The following is a 27081-nucleotide window of genomic DNA, read 5'->3' on the forward strand; positions in this document are numbered from 1 at the left end:
AATGGGCTCAATTGCAACAGGTAGTAACTCTTTTAATAATTTAGTTGGTATGGGGTCTAGTAAGCAAGTTGTTGGTTTAGAAGTTGCAATAAGTTGAATTAAATCTTCCTGTTTTATAGATGAAAAACGCTGGAGCCTTTCTTTTGGAGCGATGGTTGGTGCTAATTCATAGGACAGATTTGGAGGTTGAGTTTTTACTATTTTGTCACGAATGTTTTCGATTTTCTCTGTAAAAAACAATCCTCGGCGTCCATATGACATAAAAGTGTTGGATGATGACATTATCCTCTCAAGGATCAAGAAAACCATCTTCACAACGTCTTTAATACAATATCTTTATAAAACTGTAACTCGAATATATTTTGATACACAGCTAAAATAACGAAAAATGTGATTCGGTCAAAATATTTATGGACCTGTAAATGTGTGACCTTAAACTTAAGGGGCCCTATCGTACACCATGTGCAATGCGGGTCAAGGCACAGCGTAAGTGTTTTTGCAAGTTTCAGCCCGACGCAAATCTCATTTCCCCATCCTAATTTGCCCTCATTTGTGCACCCATGGCGTGTTTGTCTAATAAAGATGTGTTCCCAGACGCATTGCTATGCGCTTAGATCCTGAAAATAGGACCCAAGGTCTCATTTAGTCAACTCATTTGCTAACATTCTACCAAATATCGTTCTCTGTGTTCATCAGAACAAACTAATTTAACCAGCTGTAAAATGACACGAGCGTGAATAAATGATGACAGAATTTTTGGACGTATCAAATCACTTTAATATTGTTCAGTGATTTACTCCTATAACAATAAAAACATTTATGATAAAACTCATTTATGTATCATTTTATTATCCGTACAGCAAATTTCCCTTCAAACCAATAAATCCCAGATTTCATGAACTCTCTGAATATTCCTTTCGGGCCATATGTGTGGTTTATTTAAATAAATGTGCTCCGCCGGGCTAATAGGATCATCTTCTGAAGGGTCACGTACATGATAACCATTGTCTACATTATTACATTCACACACAAAAAAAGTAAAAGCTGGAACAATTGGGGCATTCATTACTAATTAAAATGACATTAGCGCCCATTCTCATTGGCCGCGTGGTGCATGAACCCAAAGCCATCATTTAATTGTTTCAGATGCCAATGATAAAATGCTTTTAATACACTTACGCTCATTAATGTAAATCATATTCCACTATGGATGTCCAATAATTAAAAAGAATATTTCAAAGCTTGTTCCTCTTTGAAAAGGTACTTCATTAGATAGAGATTCTTTCAGGGCACACAGGTCCACAGAACTATTGATTTTTCCTTATTCTGCGCGCTTGAAAATATTGTTAATGTTGACGTTGAATGTTCATCAATCTAGATTATCATGCGATTTAATATCTGCCCTGTTCCCCTGATCGTTTCATATGCATTTGATTGGATTATGACTGTATGCGAGACGAGGGCCGAGCGCCGGCTCAGACGAGTATTGGATGTGATTTCCTAAAGTCTTACAAAATCGCCACAAGGACATCAACTCCACAAGAAAACTTTACAGGCATTTCTTTCAAACTTCTCATTGGATGATACGTGACCCGCTTGATGATTTTGACTCGCTGTGACCTAGAAACACACGGGGGGGGGCGCTTTGGTTTGAAATGTAGGCCGGTGATTGGTTTCTCACCGTTTGATCACGGATCTATATTCTCTTTGAACTTAGAGCCCCGGTGGCCTTGCCAAGACATACGGCTCCCTGCGGATGTCCGACACGATACAGCTTTATGGCGGCAGCTACAATGAAATATATCTTACCGTCATACATCAGTTCATTTTATGACTGATTTATCAGAACGTACCTCTTTATTTCTTCCAAAAAGAGACAACATTCCCCCATCTCACATAACAATCAAATGAAATACAGTTTTATACGGGCACGGTCACCTGGGCCGATCTAACATCAATAGCCAAACCACTGACATTTAAGCAAGTGCTATTTAGAAATTAGGAGGCCTGAGTTTCTTGGCCCGGTCTAACGTTTATATACGACTTTCCTCTCAAAACGGTCCGAGGTGTTTTCAGAGCACAAACAGTGGGCACGGATCCGTGACGTTTTAGCCGGAGCCCAGAGAAAGCCAGATCACCCTCGCGTCTCCGCTAAGTCCCGAGTCCGGACGGCGTTCTGGGATTCTTTGTCTTTATGTAAAAGCCGATGCCTGGCGATGATGTGTTATGTAAAGTTGGCTGGGATAGATTTAAATGGCAGGATATCCTCCGTGCTGGCTTAGTTACAGCTCAGTGCATCAGCAGGCCTGAAGAGAAAGTCGGCACAGTGAGAACCAGTTCACGTCAATGGCAACGGTGCCGCGACTTTCTCAGATCGCTGAAATTATGTCATGGGGTTATTTGCGTGATAATCATGACATGCAAAGGAAAGGTGTTGGGGGGGCTTGGGGAATACAAATGCTCTTTAAGTTTATCTGGGCGATCAGCGTATCCAAACCGACCACTTAAAGAAGATCAAGTGCACTATTGGGAGGCTAAATCTCAAACATTCAGTCGTGCTTGGAAAATAAGAGCTGCGCTTTGAGATTTCAGAGAGACGGCAAAGGATCATGGGATTACAGAAGAAAAAAAAATCAACCGAACACTCAATGCTGTAAGAAATATAAAGCCGAAGATGTCTTCCAAACAACAGGAATAGTCAAAACCAAAATCTATTCACCCTCATGTTGTTTCATATCCAGTTCAGAGTTTTTTTGTGTTTATTTTTACAGTAAAAATAAACAGTGACCTGTGGAGTGATTTGACATGAGCAGAAAGTTTATTCTTGCGTTTATCAGTCATTAACTCGGGTGTATAAACGGCTAAAGGTGAAATTCCCATTCATGAGATTTAGTTTGTCTCAACATCATTTCTAATAAGTGCTCAACAGATGAGCATCTGATTCAGAACAGATCTTTCAGTCCTTTACTGCATCTTCAGTCAGGAATGAAAGTCTGTTCCAGATGTTTTCAGCATAAGAACAGGAATGAAATTAGATCATTCACATGAACTAATCTCTCATCACAGATGGATTTAATGAGCTTCTAAACCGATGGACACAAGAGAGGCATTCAAAGATTCAGTGTGGAGCCTTTGTGTGTGATTCAAGTGCACTTGGACAGAATAAAACGCTGAAATATGTTTTACTTTGCAGCACAGGCAAACCGCTCATAAAGCTATAGAGATTCTGATCTGCTGTCCAAGTTGGACACATACAACAGATAAACACAAACAACATGCCGCTTATCACATGATTATCAGATTAATGTTCACCTGTCTGTGCTGTGATGTGATCTCTCAGGACAACATTCAGTCCTTTAAAAATAAGATTGAAAAAAACCTCACTGTTAGACACTACGCATCTCAACCTTCTAAACTTGAAGGAACTGGAAACATCTATCTGTAAAGATCCAGGCCGGCAGAGAAAGAGCTCATTATAAGGGTGAGATGCCAAACCTTGGCTGAGTCTTAAAGACGTCACTTGAGAGCCACTTCAAATCAACCAATCTGCAACAATGTTACAAAATCTAATTTCAATGACTCGAGCCTTTATTTGAAACGAAATCACAACTCAAGAGACTTCAAAAGATGAAACTTTCAAATTAAAGAGACTACAGAATTCTGCTTAGACCAAACGCTGAGATGTGGCAAACGAAACACAAAAATATGAAATACAGGAAATTAAAAAGTAAATTACAAAGTTAAAGACAAAGGGACAGAAAGAGAGAAAGAAACAGAAAGAGACGGGAGGAGAAAAAGAAAAAGACAGAAAGAAAGAAAGATGAGGTGGTCTGATAAGTGCTCTAGATGTGCAGCACAATACTTGCTAATTCTATTAAGTGTGTGTGTACGTGTGTGTGTGTGTACGTGTGCGTACGTGTGTGTGCGTACGTGTGTGCTGCAGATGATTTCCTAAACAATGCAGGAGCGAGAGAATAAAACGATTGGATAAGAAGATGAGGGAGGACTTCAGGACACACGGTCGTGCCAAGACCATTATGGGTATTAAACATATCCCACAATACACCAAAAGATGCCAACAGAACGCAGCGCGCTGTCTTCATCGCAGGAATGTCTGCAGGATGTCCTGACGTAAGTAATATGATGAAATGCAGCATATACAATCGTTCATCTGGATTTCACCTCTAACCCACTTAAACAAACACGCGCAGAACCTTCAGAACAACAACACAACACCTGTAGCACCTCATGCTTCTCATTTCAATCCACTGTTACTCTTTTCTATCCACACAGATGCTGTGATGTATTATTTTATGAAATTTTCAACACAGCGTAACAAATTTCGTTGTACAATAAATTTCCATTCATACTCTTTACAAAATCTACAGAGGGTCACCAACCTACCACTGAACCAATTCAACAATCTGATGGCAGAAAAAACACATCAGTGCTTCTTATACCTTTCAAGTAATAGCCTGGATTACAGATCGTTATTTCTCCGTGCCATAAACCGCAAGTGCTTGACACATCCACATACAGACAGCCGGTTCTCTTACATCCCCGAATCACGAGCTGGGGAGGAGAACAACAGGCGTGTGGATTAGTGTCTGATGGGTCCCTGAACATGTCTCGCCCCTCCTCCCCACTGCGCACCTGTGCAGGGCCGTCCCGGAGGACCCGGCGTGTGCGGGGGGACATATATACACTTTAACTGGGAAAAGGTCAGACGGGCCGAAGGAAGCAGGCAAACACGGAGGCTCTGCCGATGAATCACAGGAGATTTGGTGCATGGCAGCGAATGAGTAACCCAGCAAAGCCCATTATTTCCCTTCTTCTCCAGCAGGGCCTGGATTCATGTCGGCGCATGGCACCAGTTCATTAGGAGGAAATATCATTCCTCTGCCGGGGAGCTGACCGCAGACGTGACGAGCCCCTGGAGGCCCCGCGGACCCTGTTTAATTCCACATCGTCGGCTCCGGAGAGAGCCTTAATCTCTGTCTGTGTGATCAATACTATATCAGTGTAAATTAAAATGACAATCTCAAAGTAATTAAGCCTGTTAATGTTTGATTTAAATGTCATTATTTGCTCATGACAAGAGGGCAAGGCGGGCGACACTGCTCTTCAACGAGTGTGTGTGCTTTACGTGTGTTTTAACTCCGGCTATGTGCTTTAGTTGAGCGACCGATTGATGTTTTACAAAAACAGATGAAGCCCCTCCACGTCACATAATCCGATTTACATGAGTATCCGCTGACCGTATGACACGTGTGTTGTTTGGAATTAGATCATTTCAATAACTTGAGTGTTCGTTTTACAATCAGCACAACTGAAAACAGACTGGAAACAATAAAAATGACATGAAAATATTGAATAATGAAATATTCCAACAGCAATGAATATGTGACGGCAGATTTCAACTCAGAGAGTTAGAAAACCAAAGGCTAAGAAATGAAAAGATAAAATGTAATACTAATAAAAAGAAGTGTGTGATCATGTCAAAATATTAGATTATCTCAAAATCGTATATTTATAACTTAAAAGATGTATCAAAATACAATCGTCAAAAACAGCGGATTTAAATAACACAAAAGAAAGTAGGACAGAATATCAGCTGACATCTACATTGATGTGAAGCCCATACGAAAAATAAACTCAGCTAAACAACAGCACAAATCCATCACATGAAGAAATCATTTATCCAGTCATCCATTAATCAGTGTGCTCACAAAGGAAACATGAAGCTCATTCCTCAGTCCTGTAATCTCTCTGCCTGGTTAAGAGCTTTAAATTGAGCATGTTCATAAAGACTTCTCCTCCCTAACCAGCTTTTAAATGTTAGACTGACTCCTAAAGTAGGACTCTCCTACTCCAGAAACCTCAATTCCTCCTGAGACTACACGTCACTCACTGCTTCACTTCCTGCTGAGACTACACGTCACCTCCTGCTGAGACACACGTCACTCACTGCTTCACTTCCTGCTGAGACTACACGTCACTTCCTGCTGAGACACACATCACTCACTGCTTCACTTCCTGCTGATACACACGTCACTCACTGCTTCACTTCCTGCTGATACACACATCACTCACTGCTTCACTTCCTGCTGAGACACACGTCACTCACTGCTTCACTTCCTGCTGAGACTACACGTCACTTCCTGCTGAGACACACGTCACTCACTGCTTCACTTCCTGCTGAGACACACGTCACTCACTGCTTCACTTCCTGCTGAGACACACGTCACTCACTGCTTCACTTCCTGCTGATACACACATCACTCACTGCTTCACTTCCTGCTGATACACACGTCACTCACTGCTTCACTTCCTGCTGATACACACATCACTCACTGCTTCACTTCCTGCTGAGACACACGTCACTCACTGCTTCACTCCCTGCTGAGACTACACGTCACTCACTGCTTCACTTCCTGCTGAGACTACACGTCAGTTCCTGCTGAGACACACATCACTCACTGCTTCACTTCCTATTGAGACCCACATCACTCACTGCTTCACTTCCTGCTGAGACTACACGTCACTCACTGCTTCACTTCCTGCTGAGACTACACGTCACTTCCTATTGAGACCCACATCACTCACTGCTTCACTTCCTATTGAGACCCACATCACTCACTGCTTCACTTCCTGCTGAGACTACACGTCACTCACTGCTTCACTTCCTGCTGAGACACACGTCACTCACTGCTTCACTTCCTGCTGAGACTACACGTCACTCACTGCTTCACTTCCTGCTGATACACACATCACTCACTGCTTCACTTCCTGCTGAGACACACATCACTCACTGCTTCACTTCCTGCTGAGACACACGTCACTCACTGCTTCACTTCCTGCTGAGACACACATCACTCACTGCTTCACTTCCTGCTGAGACACACGTCACTCACTGCTTCACTTCCTGCTGAGACTACACGTCACTTCCTGCTGAGACACACATCACTCACTGCTTCACTTCCTGCTGATACACACGTCACTCACTGCTTCACTTCCTGCTGATACACACATCACTCACTGCTTCACTTCCTGCTGAGACACACGTCACTCACTGCTTCACTTCCTGCTGAGACTACACGTCACTTCCTGCTGAGACACACGTCACTCACTGCTTCACTTCCTGCTGAGACACACGTCACTCACTGCTTCACTTCCTGCTGAGACACACGTCACTCACTGCTTCACTTCCTGCTGATACACACATCACTCACTGCTTCACTTCCTGCTGATACACACGTCACTCACTGCTTCACTTCCTGCTGATACACACATCACTCACTGCTTCACTTCCTGCTGATACACACGTCACTCACTGCTTCACTTCCTGCTGATACACACATCACTCACTGCTTCACTTCCTGCTGAGACACACGTCACTCACTGCTTCACTCCCTGCTGAGACTACACGTCACTCACTGCTTCACTTCCTGCTGAGACTACACGTCAGTTCCTGCTGAGACACACATCACTCACTGCTTCACTTCCTATTGAGACCCACATCACTCACTGCTTCACTTCCTGCTGAGACTACACGTCACTCACTGCTTCACTTCCTGCTGAGACTACACGTCACTTCCTATTGAGACCCACATCACTCACTGCTTCACTTCCTATTGAGACCCACATCACTCACTGCTTCACTTCCTGCTGAGACTACACGTCACTCACTGCTTCACTTCCTGCTGAGACACACGTCACTCACTGCTTCACTTCCTGCTGAGACTACACGTCACTCACTGCTTCACTTCCTGCTGATACACACATCACTCACTGCTTCACTTCCTGCTGAGACACACATCACTCACTGCTTCACTTCCTGCTGAGACACACGTCACTTCCTGCTGAGACACACGTCACTCACTGCTTCACTTCCTGCTGAGACACACATCACTCACTGCTTCACTTCCTGCTGAGACACACATCACTCACTGCTTCACTTCCTGCTGAGACTACACGTCACTTCCTATTGAGACCCACATCACTCACTGCTTCACTTCCTGCTGAGACACACGTCACTCACTGCTTCACTTCCTGCTGAGACACACGTCACTCACTGCTTCACTTCCTGCTGAGACACACGTCACTCACTGCTTCATTTACTGCTGAGACACACGTCACTCACTGCTTCACTTCCTGCTGAGACACACGTCACTCACTGCTTCACTTCCTGCTGAGACTACACGTCACTTCCTGCTGAGACACACATCACTCACTGCTTCACTTCCTGCTGAGACACACGTCACTCACTGCTTCACTTCCTGCTGAGACTACACGTCACTTCCTATTGAGACCCACATCACTCAATGCTTCACTTCCTGCTGAGACCCACATCACTCACTGCTTCACTTCCTGCTGAGACACACGTCACTTCCTAATCTTTTCACAGTACTTTCTTCTGAGACGGACGCACATCACTTCCTGCTGAGGCACGTCACTTCCCGCTTCACTTCCACGTCTTGCTGAGACACACGTCACTTCCTGCTGAGAAACACATCACTTCCTGCTCCACGTCTTGCTGAGACACACGTCACTTCCTCACGGCAGATAAAGGCCAGTCAGCATGTTTGAAAACGATAAACACAGATGCTGTTTTAAAAGCGGGTGAGGTGGTCTAACAGCTCCTGGTGTCACATCTGTCTTTCTAATGTCAGTGTGAGCTGCATTTGGCTGCTAAGCTTTAAAGCAGAAACATTAACGATTGACAACGTTAAACAGCTTGTGACATCAGCAGATGGTGAAGAACAGCCGTCTGTCTCCGTGGGATCTGCTGAAGTGCTCACGGGCTCTTCATCAAACGCTCTAATGAGACCCAAACGCTTCGGCTTAATGAATTATTAAATGCGAGTCAATAAAGGATAAATAAGAACAACAAACGTGACCGTGGGGTATTTAATTAGCAGAGGAGCAGCGCTGCATCTCTGATGTTATGCTAATAGCTATTGAGGCTTTGGGGTGAGATCAGATTCTTTCCCCAGAACGCCCGTGATCCATCAGAGCGCTGTTGATTCATGTCAGACTCATTAATAGTCCTTCAGCGTGGAGGCCGGAGGGCGTCAGACAGACTTCCAAATCAATGCTCACCCTCAGATTCGATGGATCTAACAGTCAACTGCAGTGTGACGGCTACATCACGACGAGTGAGTGTTCGGAGTAATGAGAAGAGAAACATAAGCGAGAGCTTTATCATAGTATGTTTCTGTTTACCTGCGCAGAAAACATCATGAGGCTGCGGGCGTTTCCATGGTGATGCTACGCGCTTGCTGAGGCAACCTACTTTGGTTTATGGAGTGTCCAACAACAAGTTTATGTACATAGGTGTAAAAAATAATTTTCTAATAATAGGTAGTTATTCTTACTTTACTTCTTAACTGAATCTCAAATCGGTCAGATGGTTTAGCCTGATGTGATCGGTCAGATGGTTTAGTCTGATGTGATCGGTCAGATGGTTTAGCCTGATGTGATCGGTCAGATGGTTTAGCCTGATGTGATCGGTCAGATGGTTTAGTCTGATGTGATCGGTCAGATGGTTTAGTCTGATGTGATCGGTCAGATGGTTTAGCCTGATGTGATCGGTCAGATGGTTTAGCCTGATGTGATCGGTCAGATGGTTTAGTCTGATGTGATCGGTCAGATGGTTTAGCCTGATGTGATCGGTCAGATGGTTTAGTCTGATGTTATCGGTCAGATGGTTTAGCCTGATGTGATCGGTCAGATGGTTTAGCCTGATGTTATCGGTCAGATGGTTTAGCCTGATGTGATCGGTCAGATGGTGCAGCCTGATGTGATCGGTCAGATGGTTTAGCCTGATGTGATCGGTCAGATGGTTTAGCCTGATATGATCGGTCAGATGGTTTAGCCTGATGTGATCGGTCAGATGGTTTAGTCTGATGTGATCGGTCAGATGGTTTAGCCTGATGTGATCGGTCAGATGGTTTAGCCTGATGTGATCGGTCAGATGGTTTAGTCTGATGTGATCGGTCAGATGGTTTAGCCTGATGTTATTGGTCAGATGGTTTATTCTGATGTGATCGGTCAGATGGTTTAGTCTGATGTGATCGGTCAGATGGTTTAGCCTGATGTGATCGGTCAGATGGTTCAGCCTGATGTTATCGGTCAGATGGTTTATTCTGATGTGATCGGTCAGATGGTTTAGCCTGATGTGATCGGTCAGATGGTTTATTCTGATGTGATCGGTCAGATGGTTTAGCCTGATGTGATCGGTCAGATGGTGCAGCCTGATGTGATCGGTCAGATGGTTTAGTCTGATGTGATCGGTCAGATGGTTTATTCTGATGTGATCGGTCAGATGGTTTAGCCTGATGTGATCGGTCAGATGGTTTAGCCTGATGTGATCGGTCAGATGGTTTAGCCTGATGTGATCGGTCAGATGGTTTAGCCTGATGTGATCGGTCAGATGGTTCAGCCTGATGTGATCGGTCAGATGGTTTATTCTGATGTGATCGGTCAGATGGTTTAGCCTGATGTTATCGGTCAGATGGTTTAGCCTGATGTGATCGGTCAGATGGTTTAGCCTGATGTGATTGTTTAGCCTGATGTGATCGGTCAGATGGTTTATTCTGATGTGATCGGTCAGATGGTTTAGCCTGATGTGATCGGTCAGATGGTTTAGCCTGATGTGATCGGTCAGATGGTTTAGCCTGATGTGATCGGTCAGATGGTTTAGCCTGATGTGATCGGTCAGATGGTTCAGCCTGATGTGATCGGTCAGATGGTTTATTCTGATGTGATCGGTCAGATGGTTTAGCCTGATGTTATCGGTCAGATGGTTTAGCCTGATGTGATCGGTCAGATGGTTTAGCCTGATGTGATGGTTTAGCCTGATGTGATCGGTCAGATGGTTCAGCCTGATGTGATCGGTCAGATGGTTTAGCCTGATGTGATCGGTCAGATGGTTCAGCCTGATGTGATCGGTCAGATGGTTTATTCTGATGTGATCGGTCAGATGGTTTAGCCTGATGTGATCGGTCAGATGGTTCAGCCTGATGTTATCGGTCAGATGGTTTAGCCTGATGTGATCGGTCAGATGGTTTAGCCTGATGTGATTGTTTAGCCTGATGTGATCGGTCAGATGGTTTAGCCTGATGTGATCGGTCAGATGGTTTAGCCTGATGTGATCGGTCAGATGGTTTAGCCTGATGTGATCGGTCAGATGGTTTATTCTGATGTGATCGGTCAGATGGTTTATTCTGATGTGATCGGTCAGATGGTTTAGCCTGATGTTATCGGTCAGATGGTGCAGCCTGATGTGATCGGTCAGATGGTTTAGCCTGATGTGATCGGTCAGATGGTTTAGCCTGATGTGATCGGTCAGATGGTTTAGCCTGATGTGATCGGTCAGATGGTTTAGCCTGATGTGATCGGTCAGATGGTTCAGCCTGATGTGATCGGTCAGATGGTTTATTCTGATGTTATCGGTCAGATGGTTTAGCCTGATGTTATCGGTCAGATGGTTTAGCCTGATGTTATCGGTCAGATGGTTTAGCCTGATGTTATCGGTCAGATGGTTTAGCCTGATGTGATCGGTCAGATGGTTTAGCCTGATGTTATCGGTCAGATGGTTTAGCCTGATGTTATCGGTCAGATGGTTCAGCCTGATGTGATCGGTCAGATGGTTTAGCCTGATGTGATCGGTCAGATGGTTTAGTCTGATGTGATCGGTCAGATGGTTTAACCTGATGTTATCGGTCAGATGGTTTAGTCTGATGTGATCGGTCAGATGGTTTAACCTGATGTTATCGGTCAGATGGTTTAGTCTGATGTGATCGGTCAGATGGTTTAGTCTGATGTTATCGGTCAGATGGTTTAGCCTGATGTTATCGGTCAGATGGTTTAGCCTGATGTGATCGGTCAGATGGTTCAGCCTGATGTGATCGGTCAGATGGTTCAGCCTGATGTGATCGGTCAGATGGTTTATTCTGATGTGATCGGTCAGATGGTTTATTCTGATGTGATCGGTCAGATGGTTCAGCCTGATGTTATCGGTCAGATGGTTTAGCCTGATGTGATCGGTCAGATGGTTTAGCCTGATGTGATCGGTCAGATGGTTTAGCCTGATGTTATCGGTCAGATGGTTTAGCCTGATGTGATCGGTCAGATGGTTCAGCCTGATGTGATCGGTCAGATGGTTCAGCCTGATGTGATCGGTCAGATGGTTTATTCTGATGTGATCGGTCAGATGGTTTAGCCTGATGTGATCGGTCAGATGGTTCAGCCTGATGTGATCGGTCAGATGGTTCAGCCTGATGTTATCGGTCAGATGGTTTAGCCTGATGTGATCGGTCAGATGGTTCAGCCTGATGTGATCGGTCAGATGGTTTAGTCTGATGTGATCGGTCAGATGGTTTAGTCTGATGTGATCGGTCAGATGGTTTAACCTGATGTTATCGGTCAGATGGTTTAGTCTGATGTGATCGGTCAGATGGTTTAACCTGATGTTATCGGTCAGATGGTTTAGTCTGATGTGATCGGTCAGATGGTTTAGTCTGATGTTATCGGTCAGATGGTTTAGCCTGATGTGATCGGTCAGATGGTTTAGCCTGATGTGATCGGTCAGATGGTTCAGCCTGATGTGATCGGTCAGATGGTTCAGCCTGATGTTATCGGTCAGATGGTTTAGCCTGATGTGATCGGTCAGATGGTTTAGCCTGATGTGATCGGTCAGATGGTTCAGCCTGATGTTATCGGTCAGATGGTTTAGCCTGATGTGATCGGTCAGATGGTTTATTCTGATGTGATCGGTCAGATGGTTTAGCCTGATGTGATCGGTCAGATGGTTTATTCTGATGTGATCGGTCAGATGGTTTAGCCTGATGTGATCGGTCAGATGGTTTAGCCTGATGTGATCGGTCAGATGGTTTAGCCTGATGTTATCGGTCAGATGGTTTAGTCTGATGTTATCGGTCAGATGGTTTAGCCTGATGTGATCGGTCAGATGGTTCAGCCTGATGTTATCGGTCAGATGGTTTAGCCTGATGTGATCGGTCAGATGGTTTATTCTGATGTGATCGGTCAGATGGTTTAGCCTGATGTGATCGGTCAGATGGTTTATTCTGATGTGATCGGTCAGATGGTTTAGCCTGATGTGATCGGTCAGATGGTTCAGCCTGATGTGATCGGTCAGATGGTTTAGCCTGATGTGATCGGTCAGATGGTTCAGCCTGATGTGATCGGTCAGATGGTTTAGCCTGATGTGATCGGTCAGATGGTTTAGCCTGATGTGATCGGTCAGATGGTTTAGTCTGATGTGATCGGTCAGATGGTTTATTCTGATGTGATCGGTCAGATGGTTTAGCCTGATGTGATCGGTCAGATGGTGCAGCCTGATGTGATCGGTCAGATGGTTTAGCCTGATGTGATCGGTCAGATGGTTTAGTCTGATGTGATCGGTCAGATGGTTTATTCTGATGTGATCGGTCAGATGGTGCAGCCTGATGTGATCGGTCAGATGGTTATTCATTCACCATTGGATTCCAATATTGAAATGGAAGTGCTGTTTGTATAAATTAATTTTACACTGAGGATAGAAACACTTAAAGTGATACTTCACCCAAAAATGAAAATTCTGTCATCATTTACTCGCCTCCGAAGTCGTTCCAAATGTGTATAAATGTGTTTGTTCTGATGAACGCAGAGAAAGATATTTGGAAGAATGCTAATAACAGACAGATTTTGCCCCCATTGACTCCCATAGTAGGAAAAATGACAATGATAGTCAAAAGTGCTCCAGAACTGCTGTCCTACATTTTCAAAATATCAGAACAAAGACATTTACAAAAAACATTTGTCCCACTATGATAGTCAAGATCAGTTTGGTCACAAGAATTCTTCACAAATATCTTTTTCTGTGTTCATCAGAACAAAGACATTTAAACACATGTGGAACGACTCGAAGGAGAGGAAATGATGACAGAATTTTGGGATTAAGATTTGTTTACATGCATTTGAGGACCATCAAAGTAATTCATGAGCCCAAATAAATTAACCTTAATATAGACATGCATTCATATGGCATGACCTTTGACCTGCCACACACACACAGTTAATGATGGGCTCCAGCATTAAGAAGCTTTTAGCCGCATTAATAATACTGATGGAGTGTGTGTGTTTGTGTTCATGTCACACACATGCTCGGCGTGAGATGATGTCAAATGAAGGTTGAGCAAAGTCAGTCGTTGTAATTAAAGAATAAAAGTCTTTTGGAGGGTGACGACGGGTTACTCGGTCTACATGAACAGAAAATACAAACTAATATTACACATAACACACACACACCAGAGCAGAGAGAAATGACACACAAGCCGAGTGTGATGAGGGACTATCAGGAGTCAAATCAGATGCTCTCTCTCTCTCTCTCTCTCTCGCTCCATGTCTTGAAATAAAAGACTGTAAGAGAAATCAAAACTATCAGTTCTCACACGATCCTTTTTTTGATACTTTATTCTCTAATGGAGAGACGCTGTAAGTGTATCAGATCTGTGAGCGTGTTTGTGTGAGATTCATGTTAATTGGAGGAAACCGAGGCAGGTCAGATTGGGTTTCCCTCTCCTCATTTTAATTCCCGTCAGCAGAGGAAAGACATCTATCAGGACACTTCAAGCCTGCTCACAAATGCACGGCGCTCGCAATAAAATTAACCTTGTGCCAATTGTTTTCCCAAACGTTTGATGGGCTGCCGGCACTTAATCTGTTACCAAGAGAATATAAAAGAAGTGGAAAACAGATGCGAAGAAAATGATGAGCAATGGGATTTCTCACACGTGGAGATAAACATCTCACTGCCTGATGATATATCAGTCCTGGGCTGCGTTTCCCGAAACCTTATTAGATTTACATTTAGTCATTTAGCAGATGCTTTTATCCAAAGCGACTTACAGATGAGGAAACATTGGAAGGAATTATAACAACATAGGAAACAAAATACATAAGTGCATCAACCTAGTCCATTAACGCCTAGTACAGTATACAAAGCAAAGAATAGTGAGGTTAGTGAGTGTTTTTTTTTTAATAAACGTTACTTCGTACTTGAGTTATACCTTAAGCTGTGCTTTATCGTTAATATGTGTTTCTCGAAACCTTCTTAGTTAAGTAAACCTTCTGTAAGTCATACTTTTGTAGGTTGGTCTGAGGCGCTCTCAGCTATATCTTATCGCCTTTGATGGTTCATACCGCTATGCAATAAGCTTTTCTACAACGCAGTTTAATAATTTCACATAAAAAATGTAATATAATAATTAAATATACAATTCTATTTAGTATTAAATTTAAATTTTTACTTTAACTTAGTACACTCAGTGATTGAAGTGTTTTCATGAATAAAATTGTCATACACTGATGGTAGTTAGCGTTTTTAATTACAGCCTATTATCCCAAGGCACATTAGCTGGCACTGCGTTTAACAGCAAAGGTTTAGGAGTCTATTTAAAGGGAATGGATGCTATGGGGAGTTTGGTCAAACTACAGCGAACGGTTGTCTTAAATCAAAGCCGGCGCCATCAGCGGAGCCTGTGAATTAGTGTATTTGCACAATTTCATGTTAGTTCCCTGGCTACCATGACAGAAGAGACAATTCTACACAAATTATTCCTGCCACAGGAGCAAATTCTGCAGCTCTTGCATCTTGTTGGCCCAACTTTGTCGCGACAAGCTCCACGGAGCTACGCCCTCACCCCCAAAAATCAGCTGCTCCAGAGTTTCTGGAGGTGTTTGGGGATGAATATGGGCTGAGAAAGACCTCAGTGTGACGGTGCGTTCACTCCGTGACAAACATCCTGCTCCGTCATGCCACCGATTACATACGCAGGGCTTTCGCCAGCACAACGTGATGGAGGCACATCAAGGCTTTCCATGCCGTTGCGGGTGTCCCACAAGCGATTGGCATTCTGGATGGGACACTTATCCCTTCACACGAATGAGTGATTTACACCAATAATGTGAATCAACACAGATCGTGGAGAACATAAACACACAATGGCAAACTATGAGAATAATATAAATGACCCTTTCAAAAACAAACGAAACCAAACAGCCAGTTAACGCAGAAGTCGTATGGCTGTGAGGGGGGAAATTATATATACACGCAGACACACACATACTTCTTTCTTTAATTACAGTATACTATTTCAGTGAGCCCTGAAAGATGCCATTTCTACTATTTCTAAAGCGTTTCTTTGTAATAAACATGTTTTTCTCAATACTTTACCCACTCTATAACACAAGGTAGAGCGAACAATCAATTCTCGAGGCATCGATATCAACCTAACGTCGCACTTAAGAAGGTTTTCCTTGTGTAACCTCAAAAGGTATAGTTTGGGGGACACGCCTAGAAGAGGTATAACTTGAGTTAAGGTGAACCTTTAGAGACAACGTTAACGGGAACGCAGCCCAGATCCACTGCACTTCAACATCAATACTGACATTATTATTCACGTGCAATGACATCACAAACACTCAACCTGAATATAAAACACAACTTCTGCTCCAAGAGCCAAAGAGTAAAGCCGCCTCCTGCAGCATCAACAGAAACTCAAGCTCTCCGTGTGAACAAGTTTCTAAGCTCTATCAAAGATAGATAAAGCTTAATTAAACATTATTTTATCAATACTTTCAACAACTCGGGAGGGATTTTTCTCCTTTCATTGCAATGGATTCTGGGATTGAATTCTCTGTGGAAGGGGCATCCAGTATTGCTTTGGAATTTGGCAATAATAATGTTTTCATAGACGCAGTTTCTTAGATTTTGGAACAGAGCGGAAACATACAAACACTCTGTATTTGCAGTGCAAGAGGGCATGATGGGAAACGAGTGGTGTTGTGAGGGAGAGACCGACAGAGAGAAAGAGAGAGAGAGCGAGAGAGAGAGAGAGAGAGAGAGAGAGAGAGAGGGGGGGGGGGGGTAAAATCCTTCAGTCTGTGTTTATTTGCTCTCAACACCTCCTAAGCGATCAATATTTTTAATTTGGGGCCAAGTTATTATTTTTCACATCACTGTGCTGGAGAGCAAAGTAAAGTGGCTCATATTTTAGCACTAAAAAGATCGATATGACAGCTTCACCTTCACTCTGGCCCTTACACACACACACGGGACCGGGGGCTGCCGGGGGGCCGCACACACACACACAGGTGATTTACTCACCCCTTACATTCAGCTGAATCTCCTGAAACCAAACACACACACACACATCGCTGAGTCAGTTTACCTGCAGAAGCATGTGTGCTTGTCACAAACACGTTAAGTGCGTGTCACATACGTGTTGTTGTTGGTGTGAGGGCACCGGAGAGCCTCCAGACCTCTGGCAGGTGCACCGGCTCATCAATGTAATCCATTAACTGCGTATATATTTCAGCACACATTTTTCCAGCACCTCGCGACCGCTTCCCCTCATAATTCATATCTGATGGCAGATTCATCGATTGTGTGCGTGTGTGTGTGTGTTTTGACGGATGGTGTGTGAGAATTATGACTCTACTAACGTCCGGACCATTCAAACAGCTTTGGGCTGTTCTGTAGCTCACAACACTATATTGAAATAGGAGGCCGGGGATTTAGTTTGCAATATTTTAAGCTGGTTATGTTCAGGGTCAAAAGACTGGAGGAGGAAATAAAGGGTGATTCATCACTGATCTGAATATACATCAGATTATATACCTACCCGCTATAAAATAAACACACTGAATGTGAGAGTGGTATTGGATGAACTAAAATCACTTTAAATAAAAAAGAGCCACAAATCTCAATAATATTCTGCAACGAGACGCATGATTGGATCAGCACAAATGCACTGCAAAAAAATGACTTTCTTACTTAGTATTTTCATCTTGTTTTCCAATAAAAATGTCAAAACATTATTGAATCAAGATTCATTTTCTTGAGCAAAATTACCCATCTTGTTTTTGAACAAAAAATAAGAAATTTCAGTGAATTTGTGCTTAAAACAAGCAAATAAATCTGCCAATGAGGTAAGAAAATCATCTTGAATTAAGGTTTACATTTGTCTTCGTCACAAAATTCAAGGTTCTTTTTTTACCCCGTTGGCAGATTTATTAGCTTGTTTTAAGGACAAATTCACTGAAATGTCAAGTTATGTTGTCTAAAAACAAGATTTCTATTCTTAAGTAATTTTACCCATTAAGAAAATGCATCTTGATTCAAGAATTTTTGCCTTTTGTACTGGAAAACCAGATGAAGATACTAAGTAAGACAGTCATTTTTTGCAGTGTGATGCTGGACAAACTCTTTTCATGCTTGACTTTACACACACACACACACACACAGATCTTTCTGTCTGTAACTGTTCTGTAGTCTGTGTGAGCATTCATGGGAAGCGGCGGTCTGACTAAAGCACATGACACTTCTAATGCCGCCCGACGGGACACAACCGAGCAATGTTATCAGCCTTCAGCCGGAGATATCATCACACACACACATGTGAGATATAAAACACATCACCTGATGTGGCTCAAACACGCGTGTTCATTCATCATGAGCAGTAACACGGAGCTGAGGCAGGTTTTGAACAGCCCTCAGTGAATGAAACAGGACCGATACTCTAATATTATCATGCGTCTCTGATGGATTTCGGTTCCAATTAAAAATGAGTGTCACAGCAGTAAGTTATTGTGTGTTACCAGACGAGGGCAAGTTAGCTTTAACACACTGTGACAAGCACACACAGACACGTGCATTGGTAATAAGGGGCGGATATTAGTGCACATCATTACCCATGAGCCTCTGGGCCCTGGGCAGAGCGGCATGATAAATATTAATGGTCTGGAACTAGTGAACTGAAGGGGGGGCTGTGTGATCAGCGATGCTTCCTCTAATTGACATTTTACCTCCTGTATACTTTACAAGAGCCATAAAACAACCACCGCTGTCACTCAAAATCCTGAACGCAGACACAGACCTACAGAATGATTCATCTCACAGTGAAACTGAATCATTCATTCAGAAGATCGTGTTTGAGCATCTGTTTGTGCGTTTCTGTAATTGTTGTGGGTTTCCTCAACATCCTCCTAAATTCCTCTGAACAAACACATCACACATCTCTCCGCACACCACATACTGTGTGTAAACTAATATTCGGAGTCTTTCACAAGAGAAGCAAACAAATCTCACGTCATGAGAATATCGACAGGACGAGCAGACAACAAACAGTTACAGGAGAAAAACAAACGCGGGCGGCGTGCAGGTAAATGACACGCGTGATGTCTGAGCAGACTATTAAGAGATTTATTGACTGTAGCAGACACTCCAAACTTTGTCATCACAGAAATACTCTTTAGATGCATCAAAACCAGACACACATTACAAACCACCTCCTGGTAAAGCATTGCACTAGAAGTGTAAAGAGTAAAAGGTTCCTTGGGAACTCACATACTGATAACACAAATGATTTGCCAGCCTTTAGATAAACACGTCTGTCCAATGTACAATTGTAAATGGAGACTTCTGTCATGATTAGGGTTGGGTATCGAAAACCAGTTCCAAATTTCAAAGAAACGGGGATTCGATAGGATGCGCCCATATCTGTGTTATCAATTCCTGACTCTTCAATCACTCGTGTAGGCAGTGAGTATATGACTGTTGAGGACTTTATCTCATTATGCACGTGCACAGTTCATTACCATCGGCACTATGAACGCAGCAAACGTTCAAAAGTTTGGTTAAACTTGCAGCGTGTTTAAGTCTCTCGGCCTCGAGTCCTCCGGCTACAACTTACAGCTATTATCAGAGATATTTAGAGATGAAAAGACATCCAGTTTTTGTTACTTAATTTTTTTAAATAGTGATCATAATTAAATACATTCAGCAAGCTACAGTACAACATGTTCTAGTTTATTTTAAATGATATTCATTTGAATTATTAATTTAATCACTTCTTAAAAATTTATTTTATTCACAAATAATTGTTTATATAATGGACGATCTAGCAACTGCATGTTATACATTTTCTGTTGTATTTTTGTGTTATGCTTAAATAGTTTAGGTTTGAAATTGCTTCTGATTGTTCATTAATGGAAGTTTTGTTTATTTCATTATTTGATGAATTGTCACAGTCACAGTCTACTGGTTATAGCCTAAATGTGACAAGAATAAAAGGTTAAAACGGTTTTCTTTAAATATTTGATATTTTTTCTCTCCCAAAAATGTTTTTGGAATCGTAACAGAGAATCGATAAGAACCGGATTCGATTAGCAGAATTGGAACCGAAGCGCTAAAATTAAAATGATACCCAACCCTAGTCATAAACACTTTTAGAAGTCTCAAACAGATCTTTGATTTTGAGAATGATTCAAGTAAGTGATTTCTGCTCATCCAGGTCTCTGGACTCTTATCACTGAGCCTCTGCTGCCACCTGGTGGCCACTGCAGGTAGCTGCTGCTATCCTGAATTCTGAAGATCAACCAGAACTGATCTAATGACCCTGAATATGAAAACTCAGACATTATCAATTCAATACAAAACATATCCAGTCCGAGAGAATTATCAAGACAAAGTTGTGTGCAAATGGTAAATTCACGCAGGAATACATCACAGAAATTTCAGTTACAATGCAATTGTGATGAAATACAAAAAAGCTTACAGTTTAAAATTTACAGCTTACAATACAGACACCAAAAATTACGGTTCTTTACAAAACCTTTAACATGACAGAAGAGCAAAGAAGTGTGCAATGAAACTGATTCAATGCTTCTCATGATCCTGGGCTGCTCTGAAGAAGACGAAAGATCAAGTATTTTTGAAGATTTGGTCACAAAATAATTCCTGCACATCAATGTGATTAGTGTTTTGGTAACTTTACTACAAGTGTAAAACAGACAAAATCCAGATTAGGCAGGTGCGTCCAATCCTGCAGCCATATGTTCACAAGAGTATTAACCACATGGACAAACATATTGAGATAATATGCTAAATAACTAAACCTGCTCAGTAGACGCCCCCGTGTGGTCACTAAAGTGAACGGACAGCGATGCAGTCAAAAATCTCTGTTGAGTTTGATCAGTGCCAGGTTTTAAATGATGTGACTTACTGTGAAGTGCTCCTGTGATTTGTAGTTCTTGTCGAGATACACACAAGCTCTGCTGAAGTCTCTCATGGCATCGCTGGACAGAAGATCTCTGACACAAGAACAAAACACAAATTCAACACGCATGTAAAGATTGACCATGAAAATACCGTGGTATCTCCTGAAGTACTCCAGAGAATCAGTTGTTTTGTACGGTAATAATGACACACTGACTGTACAATTACACGTCTGAATTACATAACATCACAATTTTAAATCATTTTACAGACACTCATTTGATGTGGAAATAATGTACATGACATGACCTGAAGCTCTTGTATGAACGAGAAACGGATCCATGTGAGCATCAGATAGTGTCTGACATGATTGTACAGCGAACACTGATCGGATGGATTTCATCACATCTGAAAGAGCCAATGAGCAGGCAGGAGGATATTAAGACTTACTTGATGAAAGTGTCCACGTGCATCATGGACGCTTCATAATTCTTCCCACCAACTTCCTGACAGTGAAGAGCAACGAAGTGCGGACTGTGTGATTTAACTGTCTGCAAGACAAGAAGAAAGGGACATCAAAAGTGAATACATTTTTAAATATCGATTGATAATAATAATAATAAATCAGGTTACAGTCAAACCCAAACAAAAACACAAATAGTCATAAAACATATAGCAGAACAATATCCAGAAAACGCAAAGATACAGAACTCCTGACAGTTAAAGGAGCAGTTTTACTCTGCTCATGTTTTCACAAGTACAGTCACACTGAGATCGGGCTGTTTAAGGTGTCGACCCGTAAGTGAAAATCCATACGCCGGTGAATTACAGCGCTCACAGGCTCTGGCGGGTCAAGGCTCAGGCTGCGGGGCCGGGTATACATCACTGTCAGACGGGATTTGTGAGGCCCGTGGGGCAGTAAGGTCCAGGACAGAGCCCGGCTTCTGGGCCCACAGCACTCCACAGCGGCATTATTGCGTCTAAAAGCCAAATCAAATCAAAGTAAATGTAGAGCAATAACACTATGGATTTTCCATCAGACTGATGGCCTTGTGCTCCAACAGCACATGATTAGTGAACCTCTCAATGTCCAGACGTCAGGTCACACAACCCCACTCACTGTGTTTAGAGAGATGCTTTCCTCCTCACACCTAAAGAGTGTGTGTGACATGAGCGAGTGTAAGTGACGTAAGGCTGTGTGTGTGTGTGTGTCTGTGTGTGTGTGTACGGTATGAGCTGAGCATTGTGTGTGTGTGTCTTAATGAAGGGTGTGTGTATCAGCCGAGCATTTGTGTGTGTGTGTGTGTGTGTGTGTGTGTGTACGGTATGAGCTGAGCATTGTGTGTGTGTGTCTTAATGAAGGGTGTGTGTATCAGCTGAGCATTTGTGTGTGTGTGTGTGTGTGTGTCTTAATGAAGGGAGTGTGTATCAGCAGAGCATTTGTGTGTGTGTGTGTGTGTGTGTGTGTACGGTATGAGCTGAGCATTGTGTGTGTGTGTCTTAATGAAGGGTGTGTGTATCAGCTGAGCATTTGTGTGTGTGTGTGTGTGTGTGTCTTAATGAAGGGAGTGTGTATCAGCCGAGCATTTGTGTGTGTGTGTGTGTCTGTGTGTGTGTGTACGGTATGAGCTGAGCATTGTGTGTGTGTGTCTTAATGAAGGGTGTGTGTATCAGCCGAGCATTTGTGTGTGTGTGTGTGTGTGTGTGTGTGTGTACGGTATGAGCTGAGCATTGTGTGTGTGTGTCTTAATGAAGGGTGTGTGTATCAGCTGAGCATTTGTGTGTGTGTGTGTGTGTGTGTCTTAATGAAGGGAGTGTGTATCAGCAGAGCATTTGTGTGTGTGTGTGTGTGTGTGTGTGTGTACGGTATGAGCTGAGCATTGTGTGTGTGTGTCTTAATGAAGGGTGTGTGTATCAGCTGAGCATTTGTGTGTGTGTGTGTGTGTGTGTGTGTCTTAATGAAGGGAGTGTGTATCAGCCGAGCATTTGTGTGTGTGTCTTAATGAAGGGAGTGTGTATCAGCCGAGCATTTGTGTGTGTGTGTGTGTCTTAATGAAGGGAGTGTGTATCAGCCGAGCATTTGTGTGTGTGTCTTAATGAAGGGAGTGTGTATCAGCCGAGCATTTGTGTGTGTGTGTGTGTCTTAATGAAGGGAGTGTGTATCAGCCGAGCATTTGTGTGTGTGTGTGTGTCTTAATGAAGGGAGTGTGTATCAGCCGAGCATTTGTGTGTGTGTGTGTGTCTTAATGAAGGGCGTGTGTATCAGCCGAGCATTTGTGTGTGTGTGTGTGTCTTAATGAAGGGAGTGTGTATCAGCCGAGCATTTGTGTGTGTGTGTGTGTCTTAATGAAGGGCGTGTGTATCAGCCAAGCATTTGTGTGTGTGTCTTAATGAAGGGAGTGTGTATCAGCCGAGCATTTGTATGTGTGTGTCTTAATGAAGGGAGTGTGTATCAGCCGAGCATTTGTGTGTGTGTGTGTGTCTTAATGAAGGGAGTGTGTATCAGCCAAGCATTCGTGTGTGTGTGTGTGTCTTAATGAAGGGCGTGTGTATCAGCCGAGCATTTGTATGTGTGTGTCTTAATGAAGGGCGTGTGTATCAGCCGAGCATTTGTATGTGTGTGTGTGTCTTAATGAAGGGAGTGTGTATCAGCCAAGCATTCGTGTGTGTGTGTGTGTCTTAATGAAGGGCGTGTGTATCAGCCGAGCATTTGTATGTGTGTGTCTTAATGAAGGGAGTGTGTATCAGCCGAGCATTTGTGTGTGTGTCTTAATGAAGGGAGTGTGTATCAGCCGAGCATTTGTGTGTGTGTCTTAATGAAGGGAGTGTGTATCAGCCGAGCATTTGTGTGTGTGTCTTAATGAAGGGAGTGTGTATCAGCCGAGCATTTGTGTGTGTGTCGTAATGAAGGGAGTGTGTATCAGCCAAGCATTCGTGTGTGTGTCTTAATGAAGGGAGTGTGTATCAGCCGAGCATTTGTGTGTGTGTGTGTGTGTGTGTGTGTCTTAATGAAGGGCGTGTGTATCAGCCGAGCATTTGTATGTGTGTGTCTTAATGAAGGGAGTGTGTATCAGCCGAGCATTTGTGTGTGTGTCTTAATGAAGGGAGTGTGTATCAGCCGAGCATTTGTGTGTGTGTCTTAATGAAGGGCGTGTGTATCAGCCGAGCATTTGTATGTGTGTGTCTTAATGAAGGGAGTGTGTATCAGCCGAGCATTTGTATGTGTGTGTCTTAATGAAGGGAGTGTGTATCAGCCGAGCATTTGTGTGTGTGTGTCTTAATGAAGGACGTGTGTATCAGCCGAGCATTTGTGTGTATGTGTGTGTGTGTCTTAATGAAGGTAGTGTGTATCAGCTGAGCATTTGTGTGTGTGTGTGTGTGTGTGTGTGTGTGTCTTAATGAAGGGAGTGTGTATCAGCCGAGCATTTGTGTGTGTGTGTGTGTCTTAATGAAGGACGTGTGTATCAGCCGAGCATTTGTGTGTATGTGTGTGTGTGTCTTAATGAAGGTAGTGTGTATCAGCTGAGCATTTGTGTGTGTGTGTGTGTGTGTGTGTGTGTGTGTGTCTTAATGAAGGGAGTGTGTATCAGCCGAGCTTTTTTGTGTGTGTGTGTGTGTAAGGTATGAACTGAGCATTGTGTGTGTGTGTCTTAATGAAGGTAGTGTGTATCAGCTGAGCATTTGTGTGTGTGTGTGTGTGTGTGTGTCTTAATGAAGGGAGTGTGTATCAGCCGAGCTTTTTTGTGTGTGTGTGTGTGTAAGGTATGAGCTGAGCATTGTGCTTGTGTGTCTTAATGAAGGGTGTGTGTATCAGCCGAGTATGTGTGTGTGTGTGTATCAGCCGAGCATTTGTGTGTGTGTGTGTGTGTGTAAGGTATGAGCTGAGCATTGTGCTTGTGTGTCTTAATGAAGGGTGTGTGTATCAGCTGAGCATTTGTGTGTGTGTGTGTGTGTGTGTGTGTGTGTGTGTGTGTCTTAATGAAGGGAGTGTGTATCAGCCGAGCTTTTTTGTGTGTGTGTGTGTGTAAGGTATGAGCTGAGCATTGTGTGTGTGTGTGTGTGTGTGTGTAAGGTATGAGCTGAGCATTGTGCTTGTGTGTCTTAATGAAGGGTGTGTGTATCAGCCGAGTATGTGTGTGTGTGTGTATCAGCCGAGCATTTGTGTGTGTGTGTGTGTGTGTGTGTAAGGTATGAGCTGAGCATTGTGCTTGTGTGTCTTAATGAAGGGTGTGTGTATCAGCTGAGCATTTGTGTGTGTGTGTGTGTGTGTGTGTGTAAGGTATCAGCTGAGCATTTGTGTGTGTGTGTGTGTGTGTGTGCTGTGTGTGTGTGTGTGTGTGTGTGTGTAAGGTATGAGCTGAGCATTGTGTGTGTGTGTGTGTGTGTGTGTGTGTGTGTGTGTGTGTGTGTGTGTGTATGTGTGTGTGTGTGTGTCTTAATGAAGGGTGTGTGTATCAACTGAGCATGTGTGTGTGTGTGTGTCTTAATGAAGGGTGTGTGTATCAGCTGAGCATGTGTGTGTGTGTGTGTGTGTGTGTACGGTATGAGCTGAGCATTGTGCTTGTGTGTCTTAATGAAGGGTGTGTGTATCAGCTGAGCATTTGTGTGTGTGTGTGTGTGTGTGTGTGTGTGTGTCTTAATGAAGGGAGTGTGTATCAGCCGAGCTTTTTTGTGTGTGTGTGTGTGTAAGGTATGAGCTGAGCATTGTGTGTGTGTGTGTGTGTGTGTGTGTGTGTGTGTGTAAGGTATGAGCTGAGCATTGTGCTTGTGTGTCTTAATGAAGGGTGTGTGTATCAGCCGAGTATGTGTGTGTGTGTGTATCAGCCGAGCATTTGTGTGTGTGTGTGTGTGTGTGTGTAAGGTATGAGCTGAGCATTGTGCTTGTGTGTCTTAATGAAGGGTGTGTGTATCAGCTGAGCATTTGTGTGTGTGTGTGTGTGTGTGTGTGTGTAAGGTATCAGCTGAGCATTTGTGTGTGTGTGTGTGTGTGTGTGTGTGTGTGTGTGTAAGGTATGAGCTGAGCATTGTGTGTGTGTGTGTGTGTGTGTGTGTGTGTGTGTGTGTGTGTGTGTGTGTGTGTGTGTGTGTGTGTGTGTGTGTGTCTTAATGAAGGGTGTGTGTATCAACTGAGCATGTGTGTGTGTGTGTGTCTTAATGAAGGGTGTGTGTATCAGCTGAGCATGTGTGTGTGTGTGTGTGTGTGTACGGTATGAGCTGAGCATTGTGCTTGTGTGTCTTAATGAAGGGTGTGTGTATCAGCTGAGCATTTGTGTGTGTGTGTGTGTGTGTGTGTGTGTGTGTGTGTGTGTGTGTGTGTGTGTGTGTGTGTGTGTGTGTGTGTGTGTGTGTGTGTGCATTAACACAGTATAAGACAGTGTAGACAGTCTTGTGTCCTGTTGCATTGAACACAACATCTAAACACAAGCATCACAGTTCTTTTCACTGTTATATAAAGCTGCTAGAAATAACACAACAGTCAGGACGCGTGTCTGCACCTCCTCACAATGAGACACTAATATCACTACTGACTTACATCATCCTTTACACTGTTCTCAAATCTAAACAAATTCACATGCAAACCACCACTAACCACCATCAAGCCACTAAATCCTGCCTTAACAGGCCAACAAATCCATCCTTATAACACACAACATGAGTCACTGTATATAAGGTTTATTCATTACTGGAGCTTAAATACACAAACAGAGTAGCACAAAATGTTTAATCTTCAAAGGTTTTATTCTGGTGAGAAACCCAATACAAAGAAGAATGGCCTCAGTAAATATGTTCAAACAAACAAGTTCATATAAGTGTAATACTCTGCAGTATATTTTAAATATTACAGAGAAGCTCATTTACAACAGTGACAATATTTGGTTTACCAACTCCATGACACTATTTCACAGTCTGACATGAGGAAATCCTCACTGAGAGATGATGCAAATACATATCTAGAAAATGATAACTTCTAAACTCTGAGTCACGTGACACGTGGATGTCAAACAATCCTGTGACAG

The 27081-nt window shown here is 43.1% G+C and overlaps 1 protein-coding gene across 1 annotated transcript in view; it reads right to left on the reverse strand.

The window, feature by feature from the left end:
- The window catches only part of inpp5a (inositol polyphosphate-5-phosphatase A), a gene marked incomplete at its 5' end in the record, with an annotated part of 87031 nt that extends 65084 nt beyond the window's left edge, over positions 1-21947 (reverse strand). The window contains 3 exons of the mRNA XM_079473413.1: positions 21072-21159; positions 21515-21615; positions 21903-21947. Coding sequence (XP_079329539.1) covers positions 21072-21159; positions 21515-21615; positions 21903-21947 — 234 coding nt within the window. The remainder of the gene's footprint in view (positions 1-21071; positions 21160-21514; positions 21616-21902) is intronic.
- Between the last annotated feature and the right edge of the window lie 5134 nt (positions 21948-27081).

This window comes from Barbatula barbatula (genome assembly GCF_947034865.1).
Source record: "Barbatula barbatula genome assembly, chromosome: 14".
Taxonomy (NCBI): Eukaryota; Metazoa; Chordata; class Actinopteri; order Cypriniformes; family Nemacheilidae; genus Barbatula; species Barbatula barbatula.